Source organism: Delphinapterus leucas, chromosome 4 (assembly GCF_059928025.1).
Source record: "Delphinapterus leucas isolate spDelLeu-1000000601 "Yukka" chromosome 4, BTC_Dleu_Yukka2, whole genome shotgun sequence".
Classification (NCBI taxonomy): domain Eukaryota; kingdom Metazoa; phylum Chordata; class Mammalia; order Artiodactyla; family Monodontidae; genus Delphinapterus; species Delphinapterus leucas.
Genome location: NC_143132.1, coordinates 23,047,064 through 23,071,598, shown reverse-complemented (window position 1 = coordinate 23,071,598; position 24,535 = coordinate 23,047,064). Strand labels below are relative to the sequence as shown.

General features: G+C 33.8%; 1 protein-coding gene across 1 annotated transcript in view; it reads left to right on the top strand.

The window, feature by feature from the left end:
* NCAM2 (neural cell adhesion molecule 2) overlaps positions 1 to 24,535 on the top strand; it is a 177,888-nt gene that overhangs the window by 15,210 nt on the left and 138,143 nt on the right. Inside the window, exon 5 of the mRNA XM_022574728.3 lies at positions 21,767 to 21,884. Coding sequence (XP_022430436.2) covers positions 21,767 to 21,884 — 118 coding nt within the window. The remainder of the gene's footprint in view (positions 1 to 21,766; positions 21,885 to 24,535) is intronic.

Here is a 24,535-nt window from a genome sequence, read left to right as displayed (position 1 = left end):
CTATGTCTATACTTATTATTTTGGGGTTCATAAGGAGATAAACACTGGAATGTGTTCTTTGTGCAACTCACATCAATCAAGTATGTAATATCCTGCTGTGACTGCATCACACTGGCCTCCAAAACAAACCATCCTCCTTCCACTCCCACTTTTCCTCTAACAGAATCAATTATATGTCCTAATCTGACCTTCTTTACTAGAACACTGCTTTATCTCCACTTCTTCTTATTAGTCACATTTCCCTGTTATGGTCACGAACTCCCATATCTTAGAATTCCTGGAACGAATTTCTTCAAAGTAACAGTGTTCACAAAATCAACCATCGATTTCTTCCCCTTTCTGGATGATGCAGTTGGACCCTGTCAAGGGAATGCATTGACTAATGCCACTAGACAGCTGTGCTTTTCTCTCACATTTTGCCTTTACTTCAGTCAGACAAATCATTCTCTCCAGTCTTATTGACTCTTGCCCTGCTTACCTACTCCTTTTAAATCTTGAGCCCTCTGTAAAAGTATCCTTTATTATTTACCTCCTACAAAACCTCTTGCAGACGTTCAATGAAAACTTTGAGGTTGCAAAAATTAATAATAAAATAAAAGCACCAACTTTATCCACATTATCTTATTTTTCTTCAGTTACAATATTTGACTTATTACATGCTTTTCTCCCCAGTTTATAACGCATACCTCTCTCTTATTTGCTACTAATCTTTATTCTTGCTAATTTGGACTTTATCATGGACCTTTTTCAACTCCTTTCATCTCTAAGTATATTGAAGTCCCAACCAAATACTCCAGTCAACTGTTTCTTCACATTCACTGCTTTCTTGCCAAGTCCTGGCTCTGGAAGAAGCTCTTCTTTTTTCCATTGTTTGCTCTTTGCAACTTTTCCCTCACATTTCCTTTCTTCCAATGCATAGTCTATTTTTTCAACAATTAGTTAAAAGGTATCCTTGCTAGTTTATAGTACCAGCCATACCAAATATTAAGGATCTTTTTTTTCCCTTAACTCCCTCTATGAATTTATTACGATATTTCTCAATGCCTGTGTATAGTTTTTCATAAATCTTTATTCCCCCTCCCTTTAAGAGGTTATACACCACTGCTCATTGCCGTGTGAGGTGTGGTGCTTCCAGTGGAAGGATTATGCAACTCCACCCAATTGATGATATGACTTGCCCTGGCCATTGGCATATAAGCAAGCATGATATACACTATGGCTGAAATTAAGCTTCAAGAAGAATCACATATTACTTCTCTTGTACTTTCCTTCTGCCATGAAACTAGCATGACCCTAACAGAGACTTCTCCTTTACCTTGGGCATCATGGAGAAGACACGTGGAGCAGAGTCACAGCTGATCTGCAGGTGCAAACACATAACGTAAATAAGAAGTAAAACACATTTTTAAGCCCTGAGAGTTTAGAGTTATTTGTTATCACAGAAAAGAAGACAAATTCAGTGCCAGTGGCTTTTTCTTAAGGAATTTAAATGCTGTCTGACCTAGGAATACGTTTGAAATTACTTCCCTGAGTATGCCTCAGACATCTTATAATCCCACTTTCCCCTGACGGTGATAATTTCTTACAAATTTTTTAATTACCTTATCAATATATTGGGAATTCAACTGAATGAATATTTTTGACTATAGTTTTGATGTTATTTTGTATTGCACTTATATATTTATTCAGCAGGTAAATGAGAAGCGCTGGCTATATTTTTCATACTTTGTTAGGCTCAGAATACTAACAGATCTAATAGAGCATTGTATCCCTCAAGGCACTTACAGTTTTATCTCAAAAACTTAAAATAATCAACTTTCCTAAAGTCCCTGATTGTTTATGGTGCTGCTGAATACAAAAGTATATAGTAAGAGCATTTTTTATAATAAGAAGGGGAACCTTCTTATAAAACAGCTTGTTTTATAATAAGAAGGGGAACCTAATGTAGCACAAGAAGAGACTTGGTATTTGGGATAAATCTATTGATGAAAAAGTATTATTTTGTAGAACAAAGAGGGGAAATGTATTGTAGACAGATAAAATAGCATCTGCAAAAGCAAAGAGAGTGTAGGATGTGAGAAAAGATCTAATACCTTAACTGTTACAGGAATATGAAAGTTTTAGGGAGGGAGTGATGGTGATGTTAGCCAGTTTGTTTGGGGATTAGGAGGAGATGTAGCTGCAAAGCAGGAGGGGCCAGATAATGCGGGGCTATGGACTTTCTTCTAAGAGACAAAGATGAGCTGCCATTTAGGAGCAGGGTACCCGAGAGAGAGAAGGATGGAGGCAGGGAGAAGAAATGAGTTCAAGTCAGAGACAAGTAGGGTCTGTGCTGAAAGACAAAGAAATGAAGAGGAAGGTATATAATCAGATAGTGTTTGAAACAAAGCCGTTGTGTTTACAAGTGTGTCACAGAGGCAAGAGCAATAAAGGCTTAATTTCAATACTTCTAATGTGGGTTCTAGGCTTCCAAAGTAGTAAATGCAAGCAGAAGTGATCAATAAGTAGTGAACTGAAATATATCTGGTGAATTTGGCAATTATGAGTTTACAAGAGACAGTATGGTGAACAATACCATTTGCATGGATGGGTAACATTCAGACTGCAATGACTTAAAGAATAAATGTGCATGTACATTAACTGAATAAGAAAAGTATTGAAGGTACAGCACCTATTACCTCAGCTTGTTGGAACCAGCTATTAAATGGGAAACATTAAAAAGTTGAATGAGGGGCTTCCCTGGTGGCGCAGCGGTAGAGAGTCCACCTGCCGATGCAGGGGACATGGGTTCGTGCCCCGGTCCGGGAAGATCCCACATGCCGCGGAGTGGCTGGGCCCGTGAGCCGTGGCCGCTGAGCCTGCGCATCTGGAGCCTGTGCTCCGCAACGGGAGAGGTCACAGCAGTGAGAGGCCCACGTACCGCAAAACAAACAAACAGAAAAACGTTTAATGAGGACCAGAGGAAGTGACTGGAGTGTTAGGACGTTTGTAAGGAAGATATACCTTGAACATAAAGAGGATATATTTTATGCTGAGCCTGGAGGAAATGAATCAAAAATGGGTGAAAATGTGGGTTAATTTACAGGTAGGTCTGGTTGATAATTTGAGAGAAGTCTTGCCCCATGACTTCAGTATTCTGTTTTAATCACTGACTTCACTCATCTACCAAACATTGATATACTACTGGTATTTTCCCAATATTTTTCAACATATTTATATGTGTTCATACCTGCTCTTTACTGGATCTTAGGTAAGTTTTCCAAATGCCTAAAACCTTTCTTTTCATTAACTTCCCAGTGGCTACCTTGATTTTATTATTATACCTTATTACATTTTTATTAACTTGCTGAATTTGCTGGCCATCTTTTCTATACATTTCTGAACTCTTTTTACTAGATAATTGACTACACACACACACACACACACACACACACACTTATACACAAATCATGGGTAAATTTTTAAAAAGAAGATCAAAATTACTTCTCTTGCTTTAACCCATGCCCATTCTCCGTCAGATTCCTAGCCCTTAGTTAAATAAAATGCTCTCCCAAACTACTCAAAAAATGATGAAAAGACCTGGAAATAACTTTTAAATTAAAAAATACAGCCAATAGAGTGTGTTTGTTTTGTTTTGTTTTGTTTTTGCGGTACGCGGGCCTTTCACTGCTGTGGCCCCTCCTGTTGCTGAGCACAGGCTCCAGACGCACAGGCTCAGTGGCCATGGCTTATGGGCCCAGCCGCTCCGCGGCATGTGAGATCCTCCCGGACCAGGACATGAACCCGCGTCCCCTGCATCGGCAGGCGGACTCTCAACCACTGCGCCACCAGGGAAGCCCTAGAGTGTTATTTTTGTAAAATGTTATTTTAAAGTATAATGATTCATTATTTTCTGAATCTTTTGTAAATTTGTGAAGAATGATCCACTAACTGCTGGCTCAGACTTGGGATAATGGAAGCAGGGACAATTGAGAATAGATGAAAAACACCTAGAAGTATAATTTTAAAGCAGTTGTGTCTTTAGTTTTCCTTCGAACATTAAAATCAACAGTTGATGACAATGGCCAGAGATATTTGTGCAAGTAGGTATCTGAATGTATACCTCTATTCCCTCAGGCAGTGTATTTTATATTCCTACCTATTTCTAGCCAGTTCTTAAAGTTAAGAAAATTAGGAGAAGATACTTTTCTTTTTATTAAAAATGAAGTCAGACATTTTCTCTTTAACTTTTATGCAATGTTATATAATGTAAAACATATATACAAACATAAAAGACAGTAAACCAACCTCTTGTATATCAGTAAGATAATTGACTCAAACATGCAGAGAGATATTTTAAGTCAGTTTAATGACTGCAAGTTATGAGAGGATTGGTAATTTATAACAATATTATATAATATATAATTCACTGAAAGGTCAAAAAGTAAGCGTTTATCAAAACCAGAATATTTTCTAATTTGATAAAACATTTTTCTTCCTAATTATCCCACTTAATTTCAAAGATTAGCAATCTGGGAATACAAGGAAAGAAAAAATATATTTTTTTCTCCTTAATACTTATTCAATCATTATTTTAGAATTTTCAGATAATAGAAAATTAGGTAGATTGATAGATAACCTACAAAGATCTAGGCACGTCTTTGTCTCCTCCTCTGCACCAATAATTAATTGGTGTGAATAGTTAATATAGCTTCTTACCTTTTCTTCTATCTTTATTTCTCTTCTGCCCAGAATTTCCTGAGTACACTTAAAGTGGGACAATGTCATATTTGAAAGCCTATAGAGAAGTGTGTATTTATTTTACAACATATTACTTTTAATCCCCAATTAAAAGAGAAGGCAGAATTTTCTCATTGTTTGAATCAGAACCATACTCTGAACTCACCTATCTTCTGAATGGCACCTCTTGGTCATGTAGGAATTGTTCTTTTATATTTTTTCTCTAACATTTGGTCAATAAATACAGAAGTGAATCCTATCATATGTAAAATAATAACAACACTATCTGAACAACAGTAACAACAACAACAACAACAAAACTTCAAGAAATCTGTAGAGGGCCAGGAGATACTGTAATAATGAAAATTTTTAAAATTCCATGGAATCAAACAGTAACTAAAAGTTACTACCAACCTACCACCTGACATTGTGGAAATGATTGACCTTCAGTACAATTAATGTCTAAATTACTTTGGAGAGACATGCTCTGGATACTTATACTTTTACAAAAATCATAGGATATGATGCAAATAAATAATAAAGTCAAGAGTAACTTTAGTAACTTTAGTTACCCTTTAGTGCAGCCCATTTTGAAAAACAAAAGTCTTGAATGGTTCTCTTGCTCTTTTGGTCGGCCACACTCTCACTGTCCTTTATTCCCTATTTTCTGATCAGTATGGCCAGAGTTTTATCAGTTATATTGGTCTCTCAAAGAAACAGATTTAGTTTTTTTTTAAATCTTACTTGTTTATATTTTATCAATTTCCAGTCTGATCTTTATTGTTTTATCTTATCTGTGATTTAACTTGATCTTCTTATGTTTTTTTTTAAAATTTAAACCTCAAGGCACTGATTTGAATCCTTTCTTCTCTTCTAATGAATACATTTGATGCTCAAGAATCCGCTGTATGTACACCTTTAATTTCCTTCCACAACTTTCAACATGTTGTGTACACTTTGCCATTCAGTTCAAAACATTTGTAATTTCCCTTTTATTATTTGTCCTATAGGTTATTTAGAATTGTGTTATTTAGTTTCCAAATATTATACATGGGGATTTTTCAAATACTATTCTGTCATAATTTCTAATTTGGTTCTAATGTTATCGAAAAGACACTTTTTGGATTTAGATCTTTTCAAATGTATTTGCTGTACAGTAGAACGGAAAGTGTAATCTGCTGGCTTGGTTGGAGTTTTGGTAACCATCAGTAGTTAGGGTCAATTGATAATGTTGATCTAGTCTTTTCTATCCTTTTTTAACTTCTTGTCTACTTGCTCAATAAGTTATTAAGAGGGGGCTGTTTACTCTCTAATGAAAGTATATAGATTTGTCTATTTTTCCTTGTAATTATAGCAGTTTCTGCTTCATGAGTTTGGAAGCTCTGTTATATGCATAGAAGTTTAGAATTATATCCTCTTGACTTCTTTTTTAATAAGAAGTGATCCTGTTTATCCTTGGTAATAGTCTTTGCTCTGAAACCTACTTTGACATCAGTAAAACTAACCACCTTTCTTTTAATTAGCATTTCCATGGCATATATTTTTCCTTCCTTTTAATCTTAACCTTAACCTAATTGTTTCTCAAGGACAGTATGTAGTTGGGTCTATTTCTTTTTTTGTATTAATTCTAACAGTCCCTGCCTTTGTATTGGAATGTTTACACAATTTATATTAAATATCTTATTGATTTAGTTGGATTTAAGTCTTGCTATTCTTCTATTTTTCTTATCTGTTTTTTGTTCCCTTTTTCTTCTATTTCTGCCTTATTTAGATTTCAGAGTATTTTTAATCCATCATTAATTTTCTATTTTGGCTCATTAATTATAGTTTATTGTTCTGTTATTTTAGCAGTTGATTTTCACAGTCATTTTTCAAGTGATATGATACTATTTCACATATTGAATAATAATACCCTTTTCTAGCCCTTGTGCTGTTGTCATTCGATTTTTTTATATCAAATCATTAGTTTTTAAATTTCTTGGTAACAAATTACTACAGATTCAGTTGCTTGAAGCAATGCAACTTTATTATTTTCCAGTTTCTGTAAGTCAGAAATCCAAGTAGGCTCAGCTGGGATCTGCTCAGGGTATTAAAAAATATAATAATACTATAATTAGTTTTGCAATTTTTATAAAATCAAGGTGGTGGAAGGATTGTGTTCCTTGCTGCAGGCTCTTGGGAAGAAGCTCTTCTAAATATCATTTAGGTTGTCAGCAAAATTCACCCTCTTTCCACTGTGGGATGGAGGTTCTCTTTCCTTGCTGTCTATCACCTGGAGGGGCTGTGCTTAGCTTTCAGAGGCCTCCCCCTGGGTTCTTCCTCCAGTGCCAAAAACAGTGCCTTAAAGCCTTCTCAGACCTGGAATATTTCTGACTTCCCTTCTGCTGCATCTCCTGACTTCCTCTTCCAGCTGGAGTTCTCTTTTTTTTAGGGCTCATTGATTGAATAATACAGGATACTCTTCCATTTCAATGTCTAGGATCTTAATTATATCTGCAAAGTCCCTTTGCCCTGTAACTTAATGTATTCATAGATGGCTAAGCTTAGGGCACTGACATCTTTGCAGAGGAGGGGGCATTATTCTTCCTACCATATCTTCATACTATATGTTTCTTGTTGTTGCTGTTGTTGTTTTCTGCTTTAAATCATCATTTAGCTCTTAACATGGTTTAATTAATAAATAAAACAAGGCTTTTACATCTATCTACATATTTACCATTTCCACAGTGCTTTATTTACGTGTATCAAGATTTCCAACTGGTGTCAGTTCCCAAATGCCTGAATGACTTCTTTTAGCATTTCTTACAGTGAAGGTCTGCTGGGGATGATTAACTTCACCTACTGAATGTCTAAGAAAATGTTTATTTCACCTTCATATTTGAAATGAATGTTTGCTGGCTATAGAATTCTAAATTAACAATATTTTAAATTTCAGTAAATTAAAAATTCTGAGCCATTATTTTTGACCTGAGTGATTTCAGATGAAAAGTTTGTTCTCATTCTTATTTTGTGCTCTGTACATAAAGTGTACCACCCACTTAGTCCTTGCAGATTCTTGAATGTTCTTTATAACTTGTTTTAAGCAATTTGGATACAATATACCTAGGTGTAATTTTCTTCATTCTTGTACTTGGGTTTTCTTGACAAACTTGAGTTATACTTTTTACCAAATTTGGAAATGTTTTGGTCATTAGTTCTTCATATATTGTTTTTTTGTCCCACACTCCTGTGAGACTCCAATTTCACATATTTGAGGCCACTTGAACTTATTCCACAGTTCCCAGATGTTCTGTTTTTTGTTTTTGGGGTTTTTTTTTAGTTTTTATTTTTTTCTTTCTGTATTACTTTTGGGATAGTTTCTATTGCTATATGTTCAAGTTCATTAATCTTTTCTTCTGCAGTGTTTAATCTACTGTTAGTCCTATCTCATGTACGTTTGATTTCAGACACTAGTTTTAATATGTACAAATTTATTTTTTAATTATCTTCTAAGTCTCTGACATGATCAATTTTTCTGTAGATTCTTGAACATATGGAATGCAGTTATAATAATTTGACATTTTTGTCTAATTCTATCATCTATGTCATTTCTGGGTCAGTTTTGGTTGACTATTTTTTCCTCCCTCATCATGTCTCATGTTTCCTGCTTCTTTGCATGTTTCCTGCATCTTTTCATGTGCTTATTTCTCATTTGTATATCCTCTTGAGTGAAATGTCTCTTCATATCCTTCCTATGTTCTAATTGGATTTTTTCACTGTTATAGTTCAAGAGTCCTTTATAAATTCTATAAATTCATTTTTGCCTTCCAAACAGCCTCTTTAGTGATGTTTCTGTTCATCTTTTGCACATTTTCTTACTGTTGAACTTAGATTATTTTATATATTTGAATACAATTCCTTGCTCAGATTTGTGATTTGTAGGTTCTTTTTCCCTACACTGTAGCTTATCTTTTCATTCTCTTAGTGTCATTCAGAAAGCAAGAAAAAATTTAATTTTGAAGTCCAATTATTAATCTTCTTTTATGGAACATTCTTTTGGTATCATGTCTAAGACGTCTACACCTAACCCCAATTTATAATGACTTTTTTCTCAAGTTTCTTCTAAACTTTGTATACTTTTATGTTTTAAATTTAGGTCTTTGATCCATTTGGGGTTCATTTTTTTATGCTTCAATGATTTTAATAAAGCACAGTCAGCCAGTGAGGCTGAGAATCCCCCTAAATGTTGCCTCCACAATCCACTCTAAAATACTTTAGACCAATACGGGGCAGTTCAATAATTAAGATCAGCCTTTTGGCTTTTTTTGTTTTCCAGAGTGGTAGTTTCTTATCTTCCTCACATGCATATAATGGGCCACTTTGTAGAAAACTTAGCAGGACTCTTGTCTCACACATTATTATTATTTTTTAATTGGGGTATAGTTGCTTTACAATGTTGTGTTAGTTTCTGCTGTACAACAAACTGAATCAGCTATATGTATGCATATATCCCCTCCCTCTGGCACCTCTCTCCCCCACCCATCCCACCCATCTAGGTCACCACAGAGCACTGAACTGAGCTCCCTCTGCTATGTAGCAGGTTCCCAGTAGCTATCTGTTGTACACTTGGCAGCGTATATATGTCAATCCCAGTCTCCCACTTCATCCCCCCGTTCCCCCCTCCCTGTGTCCACATGTCCGTTCTCTGTGTCTGTATTCCTGCCCTGAAAATTAGTTCATCTGTACTGTTTTTCTAGATTCCACATATATGTGTTAATATATGATTGGGGCTCATTTTTATATAAGAAGTGAGTTCTGTGCTTCAATTCACCTATTTGCATATAGATATCCAATTGTTGAAAAGCCATTGTTAGAAGACTATCCTGTCTCCATTGAATTGCCTTTGCACTTTGTAAAATAAAACTGTTAAAACATAGTTGGATTATAGGCATCTATTTCTGGACTCTTCCATTCCACTAATCTATGTGTCTATCCCTGTACCATTATCATACTGCCCTAATTACCATAAGTTTACATATACCTTAAAATCAAGTAGTACGATTTGCATGACTTTTCTCTTCTTCTACAAAAACGTTTTGCAAAATCTAGTTTCTTTGCATTCCATTTAAACTTTAGAACATGTCTGTCTACGAAACAATATACCGCTGAGATTTTCATTAGAATTCTATAGGGTCAATATCAGTTTTGGAAAATTTTATACTTTTTTTGTTGATTCTACAAATGCATGAACAAGGTATGTCTCTCCATTTATTAATGTATTTTGTTCTTTTGCTTCTTCATTTGACTTTTTGTAGTTTTCAGCATTCAGATCCCATGCATGAGTTTTGTTTGATTAGTATCTAAGCATTATATTTTTGAAACTATTGATATGTTTTTTTAAAAAAGAATTGGTTTCAGTTGTTTCTTGCAAGTATGTATATTGAAATATGATTTTTTTGTGTATTTTTCTTATATTCTGTGACTGTACTGCATACATTTTTTAGTTCTAGGAATATTTTTGTAGATTCTTGGATTTTCAATGAAAACAATAGTGCATCTGCAACTTGTATTAAAGTTATTTATTCTTTTCCAATTGTATGCTTTTTATTTTTATCTCTTACTTAGGACTGCATTTGCCTTCCAGTATGATGTTAAATAGGAGGGTTGAGTGAGGACTTCCTTACTTGTTCCCAATTTTAGAAAAAAAGTATTCATTCTTTTACCTGAATGTTGCCTGTTAGCTGGAAATTTTTGGCAAGATATCTTTTATCACGATAAAGAAGTCTTTTCCATTCATGGCTTGTGAAGGGTTTTTATCTTGAATGGATGTTGAATTTTGTCAAATGCTTTTTCAGCATCAATTCACATTATTGAATATTTTTTCTTCTTTAAACTGTTAATAAGTTGAATTATATTAATTGATTTTTCAGTATCATGCCAGTTTTACAATTCACAGAATAAACCCCACTTGACGGTGATGTATTTTTTTGTATGTGTATTGCAGAATTTTGTTTTCTAAAATTTCATTGAATACATTTGTGCTTACCTAAATGAGTGATATTGGTTTGTGTAGTTTTCTTTTCCTGTACTATCTTTGGTTAAGTTATCCTTATAATGCTGGCCTCATAAAATGAGTCAAGAAATATTCCCTCCTCATGTGTTTTTAAAGAGATTGTGTAGAAATTGTATTATTTCTTTAACGTTTTGATAAAGTTCAGAGGATAAACAATCTGCTTCTATAGATTTTTTTTTCAGAAGGATTTTAACCACATATTACATTCTTTTAGTAGTTAAAGAACTATTTGAGTTACCTATTTCATCTTGAATTAGTTTCACTAGCTTGTGATTTTCAAGGAAACGTCCCATTTCTTCAGCATTGTTGAGTTTGTGTACATAGGCTTGTCTGTATTATTCATTTTTTAAAATCCTTTTACTGTATGTTGTATCTGTAGTGAAATACCTTCAATTCCTGATATTAGCAATCTGTGTTATCTCTCCTTTTATCCTGGTGAGTCTTGCTAGAGGTTTATTAATTGTATTGATCTTTGAAAGAATCTTCATTGGTTTCTTTGAATTCTCCCTTTTTTGTTTTCTGTTTTTTATTTTACTGATATCTGTTCTTATTTGTAGTATCCTTTTTACCTTCTGTTTGATACGGATTTATTGTGCTGTTCTTCTTCTAGTTTCTTAGATTGGAAGTCACAAAGAGTGATTGTGAATTCATCTAATTCTTGTTTCCGTTCTGTCAGTGTTTGCTTCATATGCTTTTTTGTGAGATGAATGCACATGTAAAGATTGGCATTTTACTTCCTTTGGAAAATTGGCTCTTTTATCATTATGAAGTATTCCCCTTTATATCATGTAATTTTATTTGCTCTGAAATCTACTTTGTTTGATACTAACATAGCTCCTCCAACTTTCTTTGGATTGGTGTTTGAACGATATATATTTGTCCATTCTTTTACTTTTAATCTACCTATATTATTATATTTTAAATAGCTTCCTTATAGAGAACGTACAGTTGAGTTAATTACTTTATTCATTCTGATAGTATATACTTTTTAATTCATGAGATTAGACCATTTACATTTATCTTAGATCTGCAGTTTTTGTTTTGATTTGTTTTCAGTTTATTCTTTCTGTTTTCTATCCTTCTATTTCCCCTTCTCTGCCTTCTCCTGGGTTTTGTGAATATTTTTAGTGTTCTAATTTATTTTATCTATTATGTTTCTGTCTATACATTTTTCTGTTTTTTGTGATTGTGCCTGCTATTGTGAATATGATGTGCCTCTTTAACTTAGAGCCAATGTTTTACCACTATAATTGGATTGTAAAAATTGTAGCACCATACAGATCCTTATACTCCTCTCTTCTTTATGTCTTAGTAGTCTTCTATATTACATCCGAATTTACTGAAAACCTTGTAGGCAATGTTAAGCGTTTTTATTTCAATCATTAACTGTATTTCGAAGAACTCAAGGGGAGAATAGTCTATTATATTTACCTAGATATTTAACATTTCTCCTGCTCTTTCTTCATCCCTGAAGTCTGATGTTTCCTCTGATAGAATTTCTCTTTGTATGAATTTCTCTTTTGCCTGAAGAGGCCCCTTTAGCAATTGCTTCAGATCAGGTTTACTGGCAGACATTGTATTACTCATCCTTTTATCTGAGAACTATAATGTCTTTACCTTCATTTGTGAAAGATATCTTTGCTGAACACAGAAGTTTATTTTGACAGATCTGTCTTTTTTGACACTTTAAAAATATCGTTTCACCTTCTTTTGGCCTCCATTTGTTTCTGATAAAAAATCCACAGTTATTTGAATTATTGTTGTACTATAAATAACACACTTTTGTGTTTGTATATCTTTAGTTTTTAGCAGTTTGATTATGCCATGCCTGCAGCATGAACGTCTTTGGACTTATCTGTTTGGGTTTCAAGGCTACAGCTGGTTTTGAATCTGTGTTTTCAAAAACTTGCCAATTTGGGAAGTTTTCAGACATTAGTTCTATAGATACATATACATAGGTATACATATACAAATGTAGATGCATACATTTTCTATGATGTTTATTTCTCCTTTCCTTCTTAGATTTGATGACATTTTGGTGTTGTCTCACAGGTTCCTGAAGCTCTGTTTTTTTTTTCTTTCTTTCTTTAATATTTTCTCCTTCTGTTTTGAAGATTGGAGAATTTTTATTGGTAATTCAGCAAGTTCAGAAACTCTTCCCTCTGTCATATCCATTTATCACACCCATGAATATCTTTGTTATTATAAATTTGGTTCTAATATTTATTCATTTATTCTTAATATACTGTGTGTCTTTATGGGAACTGTCTTTCCATTTATTCTGAGGTGGTTCACCCTTACCCTTTGGAAGATGTTTAAAATATTTACTTTAAAGTAGTTTTTAGATAATAAAGCATGTTTCAATATGTCACTGGCATTTAACACTAACATGAGATTTTCCTAGTTCTACATAGGCCAACATTTTTTAGATTATATCCTGGATTTTGAATATTATGAGATTCTGGGTTTTATTTCAGTTCTTTGGAGAATGTTGATATTTTTATTTTTGCAGGCGATCAATTGATTTAAATTCAGACCACTTACTGTGACCAGCCTTCTGTGGTTTGTGGATTCAAAATCAGTTTCATTTTCAAAACTTTTGCACTAATTTTCAGATCTGTCTCACATATGAACCAATGGCCATTCCAGGACCTGTGGGGTAGGATGTCTCTTAGTTCAGTTCTCAACGTCTTTGTGCTGTTTAAGATTATATCCACACATTGATAGCTCAGGGCTGAGCTCAAGATTTCATAAATACCTTGATGTGGTTCCTTTTCCAAGCTCTTCCTACTCTTTTTTCTTTTTTTTTTTTTTTTTGGCAGTACATGGGCCTCTCACTGTTGTGGCCTCTCCTGTTACAGAGTACAGGCTCCAGAAGCACAGGCTCAGTGGCCATGGCTCACGGGCCTAGCCACTCCGTGGCATGTGGGATCTTCCCAGATCGGGGCACGAACCCGTGTGCATCGGCAGGCGGACTCTCAACCACTGCGCCACCAGGGAAGCCCTCTTCCTAGTCTTTTATCTCTCACCTACTTACCTATTTTTGAGACTTCATTTTTCAGTCCTATAATCAGAAAACTGGGGTTTATTTATCCCCTCTCTACCACCAGTGTGCCCTCATTCAGGGTCAGTGAGCCAGAGGAAAGAGAAAGATAAAAGCAGTAGATATATTTGCTTTGCCATCTTGGGACCATAACTCTTCTGATTAAAGAGGAAGATGGTCCTGTCTCAGACAGACACTTACAAGCTCCATCCCTGCTGCCATTGTCACTACCAGGAGACCTCTTTCCTGCTTGTTGAACCTGAACTAGAAGGCTTCTCTTGGACCTCTCTCAGGCCATGCTGATTCCCACTTCTGAGTTTTGGACTGCCTTCAGTTCAGTCCAGGGACTCTGAAGAAAAAAAAAATTGTTCTCTGATAGATTGTCTCCTACTATTTCAAGTTCTGATATTTTTCAATTAGCAAAATGCCTGCTACCATTTACATTTCAGAATCCTCAAACCGATTATCCATGCATGTTGTCTAAGTGTTACAGACAAATTGAGTGATAGAGACAAATGTAGAGGAGTTTCTCCAATTTACCCAGAGCTGGAACTCTGTAATATTATTTTTAATCTTATTGACATGTATGAGATCGGGGTTTTTTCCTCATTTTTTAACTCTAAAGAATTATTAAAGACATTAACAGGAATGGTGTACAGCAGCTCTTTTTTTTTTTAACATTTTTATTAGGGTATAATTGCTTTACAATCGTGTGTTAGTTTCTGCTTTATAACAAAGTGAATCAGTTATACATATACATATGTTCCCATATCTCTTCCCTCTTGCATCTTCCTCCCTCCCACCCTCCCTACCCCACCCCTCCAGGCGGTCACAAAGCACAGAGCTGATATCCCTGTGCTATGCGGCTGCTTCCCACTAGCTATCTACCTTACGTTTTGTAGTGTATATATGTCCATGCCTCTCTCTCACTTTGTCACAGCTCACCCTTCCCCCTCCCCATATCCTCAAGTCCGTTCTCCAGTAGGTCTGTGTCTTTATTCCTTTCTTACCCCTAGGTTCTTCATGACATTTTTTTCTTAAATTCCATATATATGTGTTACCATACGGTATTTTTCTTTCTCTTTCTGACTTACTTCACTCTGTATGACAGACTCTAGGTCTATCCACCTCATTACAAATAGCTCAATTTCACTTCTTTTTATGGCTGAGTAATATTCCATTGTATATATGTGCCACATCGTCTTTATCCATTCATCCGATGATGGGCACTTAGGTTGTTTCCATCTCTGGGCTAGTGTAAATAGAGCTGCAGTGAACATTTTGGTACATGACTCTTTTTGAATTATGGTTTTCTCATGGTATATGCCCAGTAGTGGGATTGCTGGGTCATATGGTAGTTCTATTTGTAGTTTTTTAAGGAACCTCCATACTGTTCTCCATAGTGGCTGTACCAATTCACATTCCCACCAGCAGTGCAGGAGTATTCCCTTGTTGTTGAAGGTTGTGCACCAGTCACTACCATCCATCCTCATAACTCTTTTCATCTTGCAAAACTGAAACTGTATACTCATTTAACAGTAACTCCCATTCACCTCTCCCTCCAGCCTCTAGCAACCACCATCCCACTTCCTGTATCTGTGTTTTTGACTACTCTAAGTGCACAATAAGTGGAATTATAGAGTATTTGTCTCTATGTGACCGATTTATTTCACTTAGCATAATGTCCTCAAGGTTCAATCATGTTGTAGATACACTACAACAAGTAGTTAGAATTTTCTTTTCTTTTTCGAGGCTGGATAGTTTTCCATTTTATGCATATACAAGATTTTGTTTATCCATTTATTAATCTATGGACATTTGTATTGCTTCCACTTTTTAAATATTATGGATAATGCTGCCATGAACATGGATGAGCAAATATCTCTTTGAGGCCTTTTTCAAAATCCTTTTGAGTATATACCCATAAATGAAATGGCTGGATCACATGGCAATTGTATTTTTAATTTTTTGAGGAACCACCATACTGTTTTCCATTTTCCATTTTACCAATAATGCAAAAAGTTCCAATTTCTCCACATCCTCACTAACGCTTGCTATTGTATTTTATTTTTTTTAATAGTAGCCTTCCTATTAGATATGAGGTGGTATTTCACTGTAGCTTTGACTTGCAGTTCCCTAAGGGTGCTGTTGAGGATCTTTTCATGTGCTTATCTGCCATTTGTGCATCTGCTTTGGATAAATGTCTATTTAAGTCCTCTTGCTCATTTTTGAATTGGGTTATATATTTTTTTGTTGCTGAATTTTAGGAGTTCATTATCTATTCTGGATTTTAACCCCTTATCAGATATACAATTTTTAAATATTTCCCCCATTCTACATGTTGCCTTTTTACTCTCTTTTTTTTATTGTTGCCTACACCTTTGGTATCATATTGAAGAAAACATTGCGAAATCCAGTGTCATGAAGCTCTTGCCTTATATTTTTTCCTAAGAGTTTTATAGTTTGTAGGTCTGATTCTTTCTGAGTTAATTTTTGTATAGTGTCCTCTTATAATCCTTTTCTGTTCCTTTGGAATTGTTAACGTTTTGTTTCTGATTTTAATAATTTGAGTTTTATCTTTTTAAATCTTAATCCATCTAGCTAAAGTTTTGTCAATTCTGTTGATCATTTTAATAAACCAACTTATAGTTTCATTAATTTTGTCTATTATTTTCTATTCTCAATTTAAACAAAATTTGTTCTAATATTTATTATTAATTTTCTTCTGCTAGCTTGGGTTGTATTTATTCTTTTATTCTAGTTCTTTATGTTAAGATTAATTTTTGACATAACATATGGGCTTTCTGGGGAATGTCCTACATGCTCTTGAGAAAATGTGTTTACTCTCTTTTTTTGGATAGAGTATGCTGTATATTCGTGAGAACTAGTTGGTATATTGTGTTGTGTAAGTCCTCTATTTTTTTACTTATCTTCTGTCTGGTCATTCAATGCATTATCAAGGCTGTATTATTGAAGTCTCCAACTATTATTGTAGGACTATTTCTTCCTTCAGTTATGTCAGTTTTTGCTTCATGTATTTTGATGGTCTACTATTAGGAGCATAAATATTTACAATTGTTATATTTTCTTGCTATATTGAAGCATTTGTTAATATACAATGTTTTTTTCCTCTTATAAACTTTTTGATTCAAAGTCTATTCGTATAGTCACCCCTTCTCTTTTTTAGTTATTGTATCTTTATCTTTTCACTTTCAATCTATTTGTGTCTTCATTATTGACAGTGAATCTCTTATAGATAGGACATAATTTTGTCATGTGTTTTTAGCCATTGTGCCAATCTCTGTTTGTTTATTGAAAAATTTAATCTATTTCCATTTAAAGTAATTATTGATAAGGAATGACTTACTTCTGTCATTTTGCTGTTTTTCTAAATGTCTTATAGATTTTCTTGTCTCTCATTTCCTACATTACTATCTTCTTTTTGTTTAGTCAGTTTTTTGTAGTGGAACTTTAAAATTCTTTTCTCATTTCTTTTTGTGTATATTCTATACTTATTTTCTTTGTGGTTATTGGTGGTATTGCATTTAATGTCCTAAAGTTATAACACTCTATTTTAAATTTATACTAACTTAACTTCAATAAATATAAAAAACTCTGCTCCTTTAAAGCTTAACTCCATTCTTTTCGGTTGTTGATATCACAAAATTACATCTTTATGCATTTTGTGTCTCAAAACATGAATTTACAATTCTTTAAATTGCATTAGTCTCTTAAATTATGTAGAAAACAAAATCTGGAATTATAAGACATAGTTAAAATCATACTAATATCTTTTTAAAATATATATTAGTCTCAAATCATGTAGAAAAAAATGCAGTTACAAACTGTTGTTACAGTAGTACTAGCTTTTTTATTGCCCATGTATTTACCTTTATTGAGCTCTTTATTTCTTTATATGGCTTTGAATTACTCTCTAGTGTCCTTTTATTTCATCTTGTAGGACTCCCTTGAGCATTTCTTGCAGGGCAGGTCTAGTGGTAACAAACTCCTCCAGCTTTTACTTATCTGAAATGTCTTAATTTCTCCCTCACTGTTGAAAGACAGTTTTCCAGGATATAGGTTTCTTGGTTGACAGTTTTTTTTTTTTTCCTTTTAGCACTTTCAATATATCCACCCACTGCCATCTGTCCTCCAAAGTTTTTGATGCAAAATCTGCTGATAATTACTGAGGATCCCTTGTATGTGATGAATCACTCTTCTCTTGCTGCTTTCCAAGATTTTCTCTTTGCCTTTGCCTTTTGAAAATTTCATTATAATGTGTCTTGGCCTGGTCCTCTTTGAATTCATCTTAGTTGTAGTTTGTTGAGCTTCTTGGATGTTTATATTCATAGCTAAACTTTTCAGCCATTATTTCTTCAAATATTCACTCTGTTCCTTTCTCTCTCACTTCCCTTCTGGGACTCCCACTGTGTGATTGTTGGTCCACGTGATTATGTCCCACTGGTCTTTTAGGCTGTATTCACTTTTCTTCAAGCTTTTGTTTTTCTGTTTCTCAGATTCAAGAATTTTCATTGCCTTATTTCGCATTCACTGATTCTTTCTTCTGCTTACTCAGATTTGCTTGTGAATCCCTCTAATGAATTTTTCATTTCAGTGATTGTAATTTTAAGATTCAGAATTTCTTTTTGGCTTTTTTTTAGGTTTTCTGTATCTTTATAGGTATTTCCATTTTCTTCATATATTGTTTCCTTGAGTTTTTCCACTTCTTTCTTGAGTTCTTTGAGCATCTTTTAGACAGTTGTTTGAAAGTCTTTATCAAGCATATCTTCCCTCAGGTCTTTTTCAGGGACAGTTTCTATTGATTTAATTTTTCTTTTGAATGGGCCATACTTTCCTATTTCTTTGTATGCCTTGTGATATTTTTTTCTGAAAACTGGATATTTGAACATAATAAGTGCTTCCTATGGAAATCAGATTCTTTCTCAATCCCAGGGTTTACTGTTACTTGTTATTATTATTATTATTATTGAAGGCTGTCTCTATGCCAAAGATCAGCCTGAGATGTAAATTTAAGGTATCCTCAGGTATTTTCTAAGCCTACACCTTTCCCTGGACATGCATGGTCACTTTCTAATATGTCCGTTATATGCAGTTGTTTTTGAATGTCATAGTCTTTAATGTCTGCCTCCCAAAATGGTAAAAAGAGAAAAATGAAGGGGGTACTAAAAGAATGAGAGTTCATTAAATCCCCTGGATCTCACCATTGTGGGAGGTATAACAACAATGGCCACTACCTGTTCATCTGCACCTTTGTGATCAAAAGCATCAGTCAGTGATCAGTGCACAGATCGTTGATATCTGAATGACAAAGTCCTTTTTGCCTATCCTGGCTTTCTTTGTGCAACCTACTCTAGGAACACGTGCACAGCTTCCTGCCTCAGATGGGGAGGGGGATAGGTAGCTGCCAGTGTACCAACAGCTGAAACTGACCAGTATTAACAACAGCTTATCTTCCATGTCTTTGCCTGGAAGTTGTAAGCATTCAATAGACTCCACAGTTTCAAGATAGTTACATTAGACAGATTCTGACAGTGCAGTTGCCATGTAGGTGTGGAGACAGATGCCTGGTACTTCCTACTCTGCTATCTTCCCCAAGTCCTCTCTTATGTGAATGTCTAAGTGTCATGCAGCCTTAAAAGTAAAAACAAGAAAAGGTAATTGTGAAAAGGCTGAGTCTTAAGATGAGCAGTCCTCTGCCAGTTAAAGGATCTACATGTGAATATATTTGATGATATACATTTAGGACAAATCTGAATAGTCAATAAATTAGAAAAGAGTTGCTTTCCTGACAATGATAGAGTGGAGTTTGTTATCCCTATCCTGAATAAATTTGTAGAAATTACTGGTATTTGTTAATCAGAACCATACAAGTATTTCATGGTTAATACCGTATTCTTTATCTTTCAAAAAACATTTGAAGGAAAGTGGGTGGAGAAAAAGACTGCAAGACACAGAAGATACATAGACTAGCTGGATTCCACTGTTGATGAAGGGGGGTTAAGATATCAAGTTAGTGATGTCTTTGGTGCATAAGCAGCCATTGAGGGGAATTATAACTTGAAGGTGAACCAAAGCTTCCATGTAAGTAAATTATGGAGCTACTTCTCTACGCATCCCCATGCTTCTTGAAGCTAAAATATAAAAACAGAAATTTTCAAAGGATTGACTACTTAACAGGTACAGAACATAAATCTTGGTAAAGTTATTAAAACTGGACATTTCAGATATAGTCAAATGCCAAAAGTATTTTTAAAAAGATAAAATAGAGTAGATGCTGGTCTTGTGAGGAAAAAATAATCAGATGAAATATAATTGTTACCTCTTTTAAAATTATTTAATCCAACTCAACAGTGAGTTCAGAAGCAATAAGGTAATATATGTAAAAATGCTGTACAGTCGAAACAGTAGCTAGCAAACTGCCTGAACATCTTAAGATCTGAACTAGTGAAAACCTCTGCAGATTTTGATGCTATTTTTCTTCAGAATAGTTCTAGAATTACTCTTCAAAGTACCTCAAAGTATCTAAACATGTAATATTAATATTTTTCTACTAATCTACACTACAAGTAAGAACACATATGTCATTAGCAGAGTTAACATACCATAAAACACAGAGATTAAGATTTGTTAATTCTTAGAGATTATCCAGCATCTACAGTTCACTTTATAGATAAGAAAATTATGATAAAGAATAAATAACTTGTTTAGATTAGTAACAATAACAGGACAAGAACTGGAGCATATGGCTCTCCGTTTGAAAATGTTTCTATCTACATGAATACTATAGAATACTATAGTCAAATTTCAATGACTTAAAATGCAGAGTTAACATCTGAAAAAGAAAAGTCCGTCCTACTGTAATACTAGTAATTATTATGTTACTTTACAGACAGCATGACATGTCATGCACCTTGTATCTAAATTCATAAAGGCAGAAACTTGATTAATTGTGCTTAATTACTAAGGTACATATCAGTTCCTATCCCCACCATCAATTGTGATAATCAACATCAGTTTTGACCTGAATGCTATTGTAGAGATATTTAATTAAAATCACATTTCTAAATGCCTGTCTGGTCATATTGTTTAGGATATGTAAAATCAAATATATTAAATAATTATAGGAATATCATTTCATCATATTCAATTGAAAAATCATAAAAGTGTACATTAAATAAAAATTTATGCTTTACTTTGAAATTTTAGCTTCTGTTATGGATGTCATTGATTTGTTTATTGCAAACAGTGTATTTCAGTAACAGTTTCAACGTGTTCAAAATGTGCAACATATACAGTTTTTGCAATGTAATTAGTTAGAAATTGGGGAAGCTTAATTTTAAAATTGAATTGTTCATGAAAATCTATTTCATACTCTCTATGGATTAAGCAACTTCTCTTCATAAAATGTTGTATAGTTGTTTGAAGAAATTAAGTGTAGTTAATCAGAAAGAACATTATGGTTTGACACTTAATTTGAAAGCCCTGTCTTGAATGCTTGCTTATAGAAGTACATACACCGATGAGAACCTAAATAGGAAATCCATTTATGCTCCAAGTAGATCTCAGTATTTATGTAAGTCAGGGTGGTATTGTCTGTATTTATGTAAGAAATAGTTCATAAAAGTGTGTGTATATGTAAATATATATATATATATATATATTTGCTAAAATGTCTAGTTTATTTTTAGTCTAGTTTAATAGATTAAAAATAGTAAAACAGAATTACAGTGAATTATCTAATTATTGTACATTAGAAGGCAGATCAGTGATTTTAGTCATTTTACTATGCAACCAAGTCAGTCCTCTTGATATAAGTGCAGAAGTTGTAAAGCTTAGCTTTAAAAGAAAAAAAAAAAAACAGTAAAAATGTCCCAGTGGTGTTGGTAAAATGTTTTTCATCTCTATTTAATCTACATTCATCTGTTTTTCAGTGCCGCCAGCAATCACAATGCCTCAGAAATCCTTTAATGCCACAGCAGAGAGAGGAGAGGAGATGACATTTTCCTGCAGAGCCTCTGGCTCTCCTGAGCCCACCATTTCCTGGTACAGGTAGGTTATGCACCCACATCCCTTTGGCTTGTGTCCGTAGTCAGGCTTCCGGAAAAATATTTACAGTCTTATCATTCTGTCCAGAATGGAAACATTGTTTTTGAATTTCAGTTGAAAATGATTTTTGTTTTCAGTTAAGTTGGTTAAATTAACTTGTTAAAGAAAGCAACAGAATGATTTAACACAAGTCAAAGGCTGTGCTCATAGCCCTGGTCATTTTATCTAAAAGGCATGTTTCTGGCCAAAATGGGCCCAGGAGCCCTGTGACAAATTCATCCATTTTATTGTTCCTACTAGAGAGTACCCACAAGTGGGAATTCTAGTATGAATGGCACCACTGTTGTATGTGTACATAATTATATTTTATTAAATATAATTGTATATTTTATTTGTGTACCGTGTTATTACAGAAAAAGCTAGTTGTGTAGAGTTAAATTTCAATAAATTTAATGTTATGTAACAAAATGTTCAAATGAATAAATCCTCTATTCTAAATCTATTGTTTTACAGTTCACTTTTATATTTTTTTTGAATTTTAAATGCTATTTGATTTCTATTAACATCAAACAGATAACAAAATATTCCACTCTTTTAGGTTGTGTCTCACACTGTTAAAAGGGAGACAATTAAAGTTTAAAAATGGACAGTTTTTAAATATGTATTAGTTATTAATTGAGGTTACTACTCAAGCAAATCTGTAAATATTTATAGAATCACTTCTATACTTCATAAATCATATACTATAAGAATAGTCACAAGAAAACAATTAGAAATTTATATTCAAATTGGCAAAAGTGTCCATAATAAGGATTAGGTTTTAAAAAAATATTTTAAGGAGAATAATTGAAATTCAAAACTATTTTTTATTACTTTCTGAACATTTACTGATACTATCTTCAAGTTTCAAACCTTTATTGCTTTAACATAGCAGGTATCAATAAACAAGATATTTCTTCAGACAGGTGTTTCTAGAAGTTCTTTGCAGACAATAATTCCTTTCTGACTCACTGTTGGTATTTTTAAAGGGATTACACATCAAGCATTAACATATTCACCCCAGATAATTATCATGTATCTCAGAGACTTCTGGTTTCTAGTGTGTATCCTTAACAGTCAATATTAGATCTAATCACAGCAAGGAAAAGCTCCTGGATCATTCATTACAATGAACAAATATTGGTCTAGAGTCTTATCCTCATCATTTTATCTTTCCGGAGAGACTGACTTTCAGTTTAGACTATTTTCTTAAAGTTTAACGTTTGTTTAAAATTCTCATATGTAAGTGGAAATATAATTATCATACAGACTAGAATAAATCAGATTCAGAGGCTAATATAATTGAATAATTTAAATTCCTGATTTTGCACCTCCATTTTTTCACATGGCATTAGCCTCATCGTTTGGATGGAATAAAATAATAATTATCCTAGTAGCTGGATATATAATATATAATGCGAGAATGGGAGTATGTGATAGTGTTCTTAACAGAGGTAAAATTGGTATCAGAGGGAAGTTTTCATTGTGACATATTTATCTGTAGATATAGACATGTTATCTTTGTGAAAAAAATTCCAAAAAGTATTAGGGCAGCAGTGCAGAGAGAAAAATCCAGACACTACCCATTGCATAGAGATAATATTTCCAAGAGGTATGAGTGAAACCAGTAAAGAAGGTAGTTGAAGACCAAATATTGAGGAAAAATAAGAAATTTTCACAAAGAGAACCGGGAAACCAAAGTGGGAGTAAAAGCAGAAACTCTTAATATCACTTTCTTCATTTCCATTCAAATGTTTCTTCTACTTCTGTTGAGAATACCATATGGATTTTTATTGTTAGCCCTTTAAATTGGTGAATTCCATTGATTTTCAAATGCTAAAACAACCTTGAGTTCCTTGGAATGAACTCACTTGTAATGTCTAATCTGATTTTAATCCCACCAGAGTATTTTTCTTCATTCTATTGTTTATGTCTATAAGTTTGATGGAGGCCTTTTTTCCTCTTCCATTTCTCTCTTACCATGCCCATATTTTAATTCCTTTAACATATAAAATATATTTTAATAGCTATTTTAATGGTCTTGTCTACTAATTCTATCATCTGTATCGTTTCTGGATCTTTTTTATTGATTGATTTTTTTTCCTTGTTATAGGTCATATTTTCCTACCTATTTACTGTCCTGTCAATTTTTTACTGGGTTTCAGACATGGAGAATTTTATGTTTTGAGGTGTTGGATATTTTCATGTTCTTTTACTTTAGCTTTGAATGGAGTTAAATTACATGGGGAAAGTTTGATCTTCTTGAGGTTGCTTTTAGGCTGCTTTAGGTGGATACAGAACAAGCTGCAGTCTAAGATTAACTTGGCTTCATTACTGAAGCAGTATTCTTGTAAGGAGGCAATTTAATGTGTTTAAATTTGTGTTTTAGGAGGTCTTTCTACTCTGGATGATAAGGACGCAAATTATTCCTGCTCTTTTGTGAGCTCCTGGGATTGTTGTGCTTTATCTTTTCCAATGGTCCTTTCCTTACTCTTGGAAAATCTTACTGGAGTACACTCACTGATTAGTACTCAGTTAGAGATTGGTTGGAAACCTCTGCAGATATCTGTAGTTCTCTTTCTTGTGCCTTCTTCTCACATTTTCTTACCTGCAAA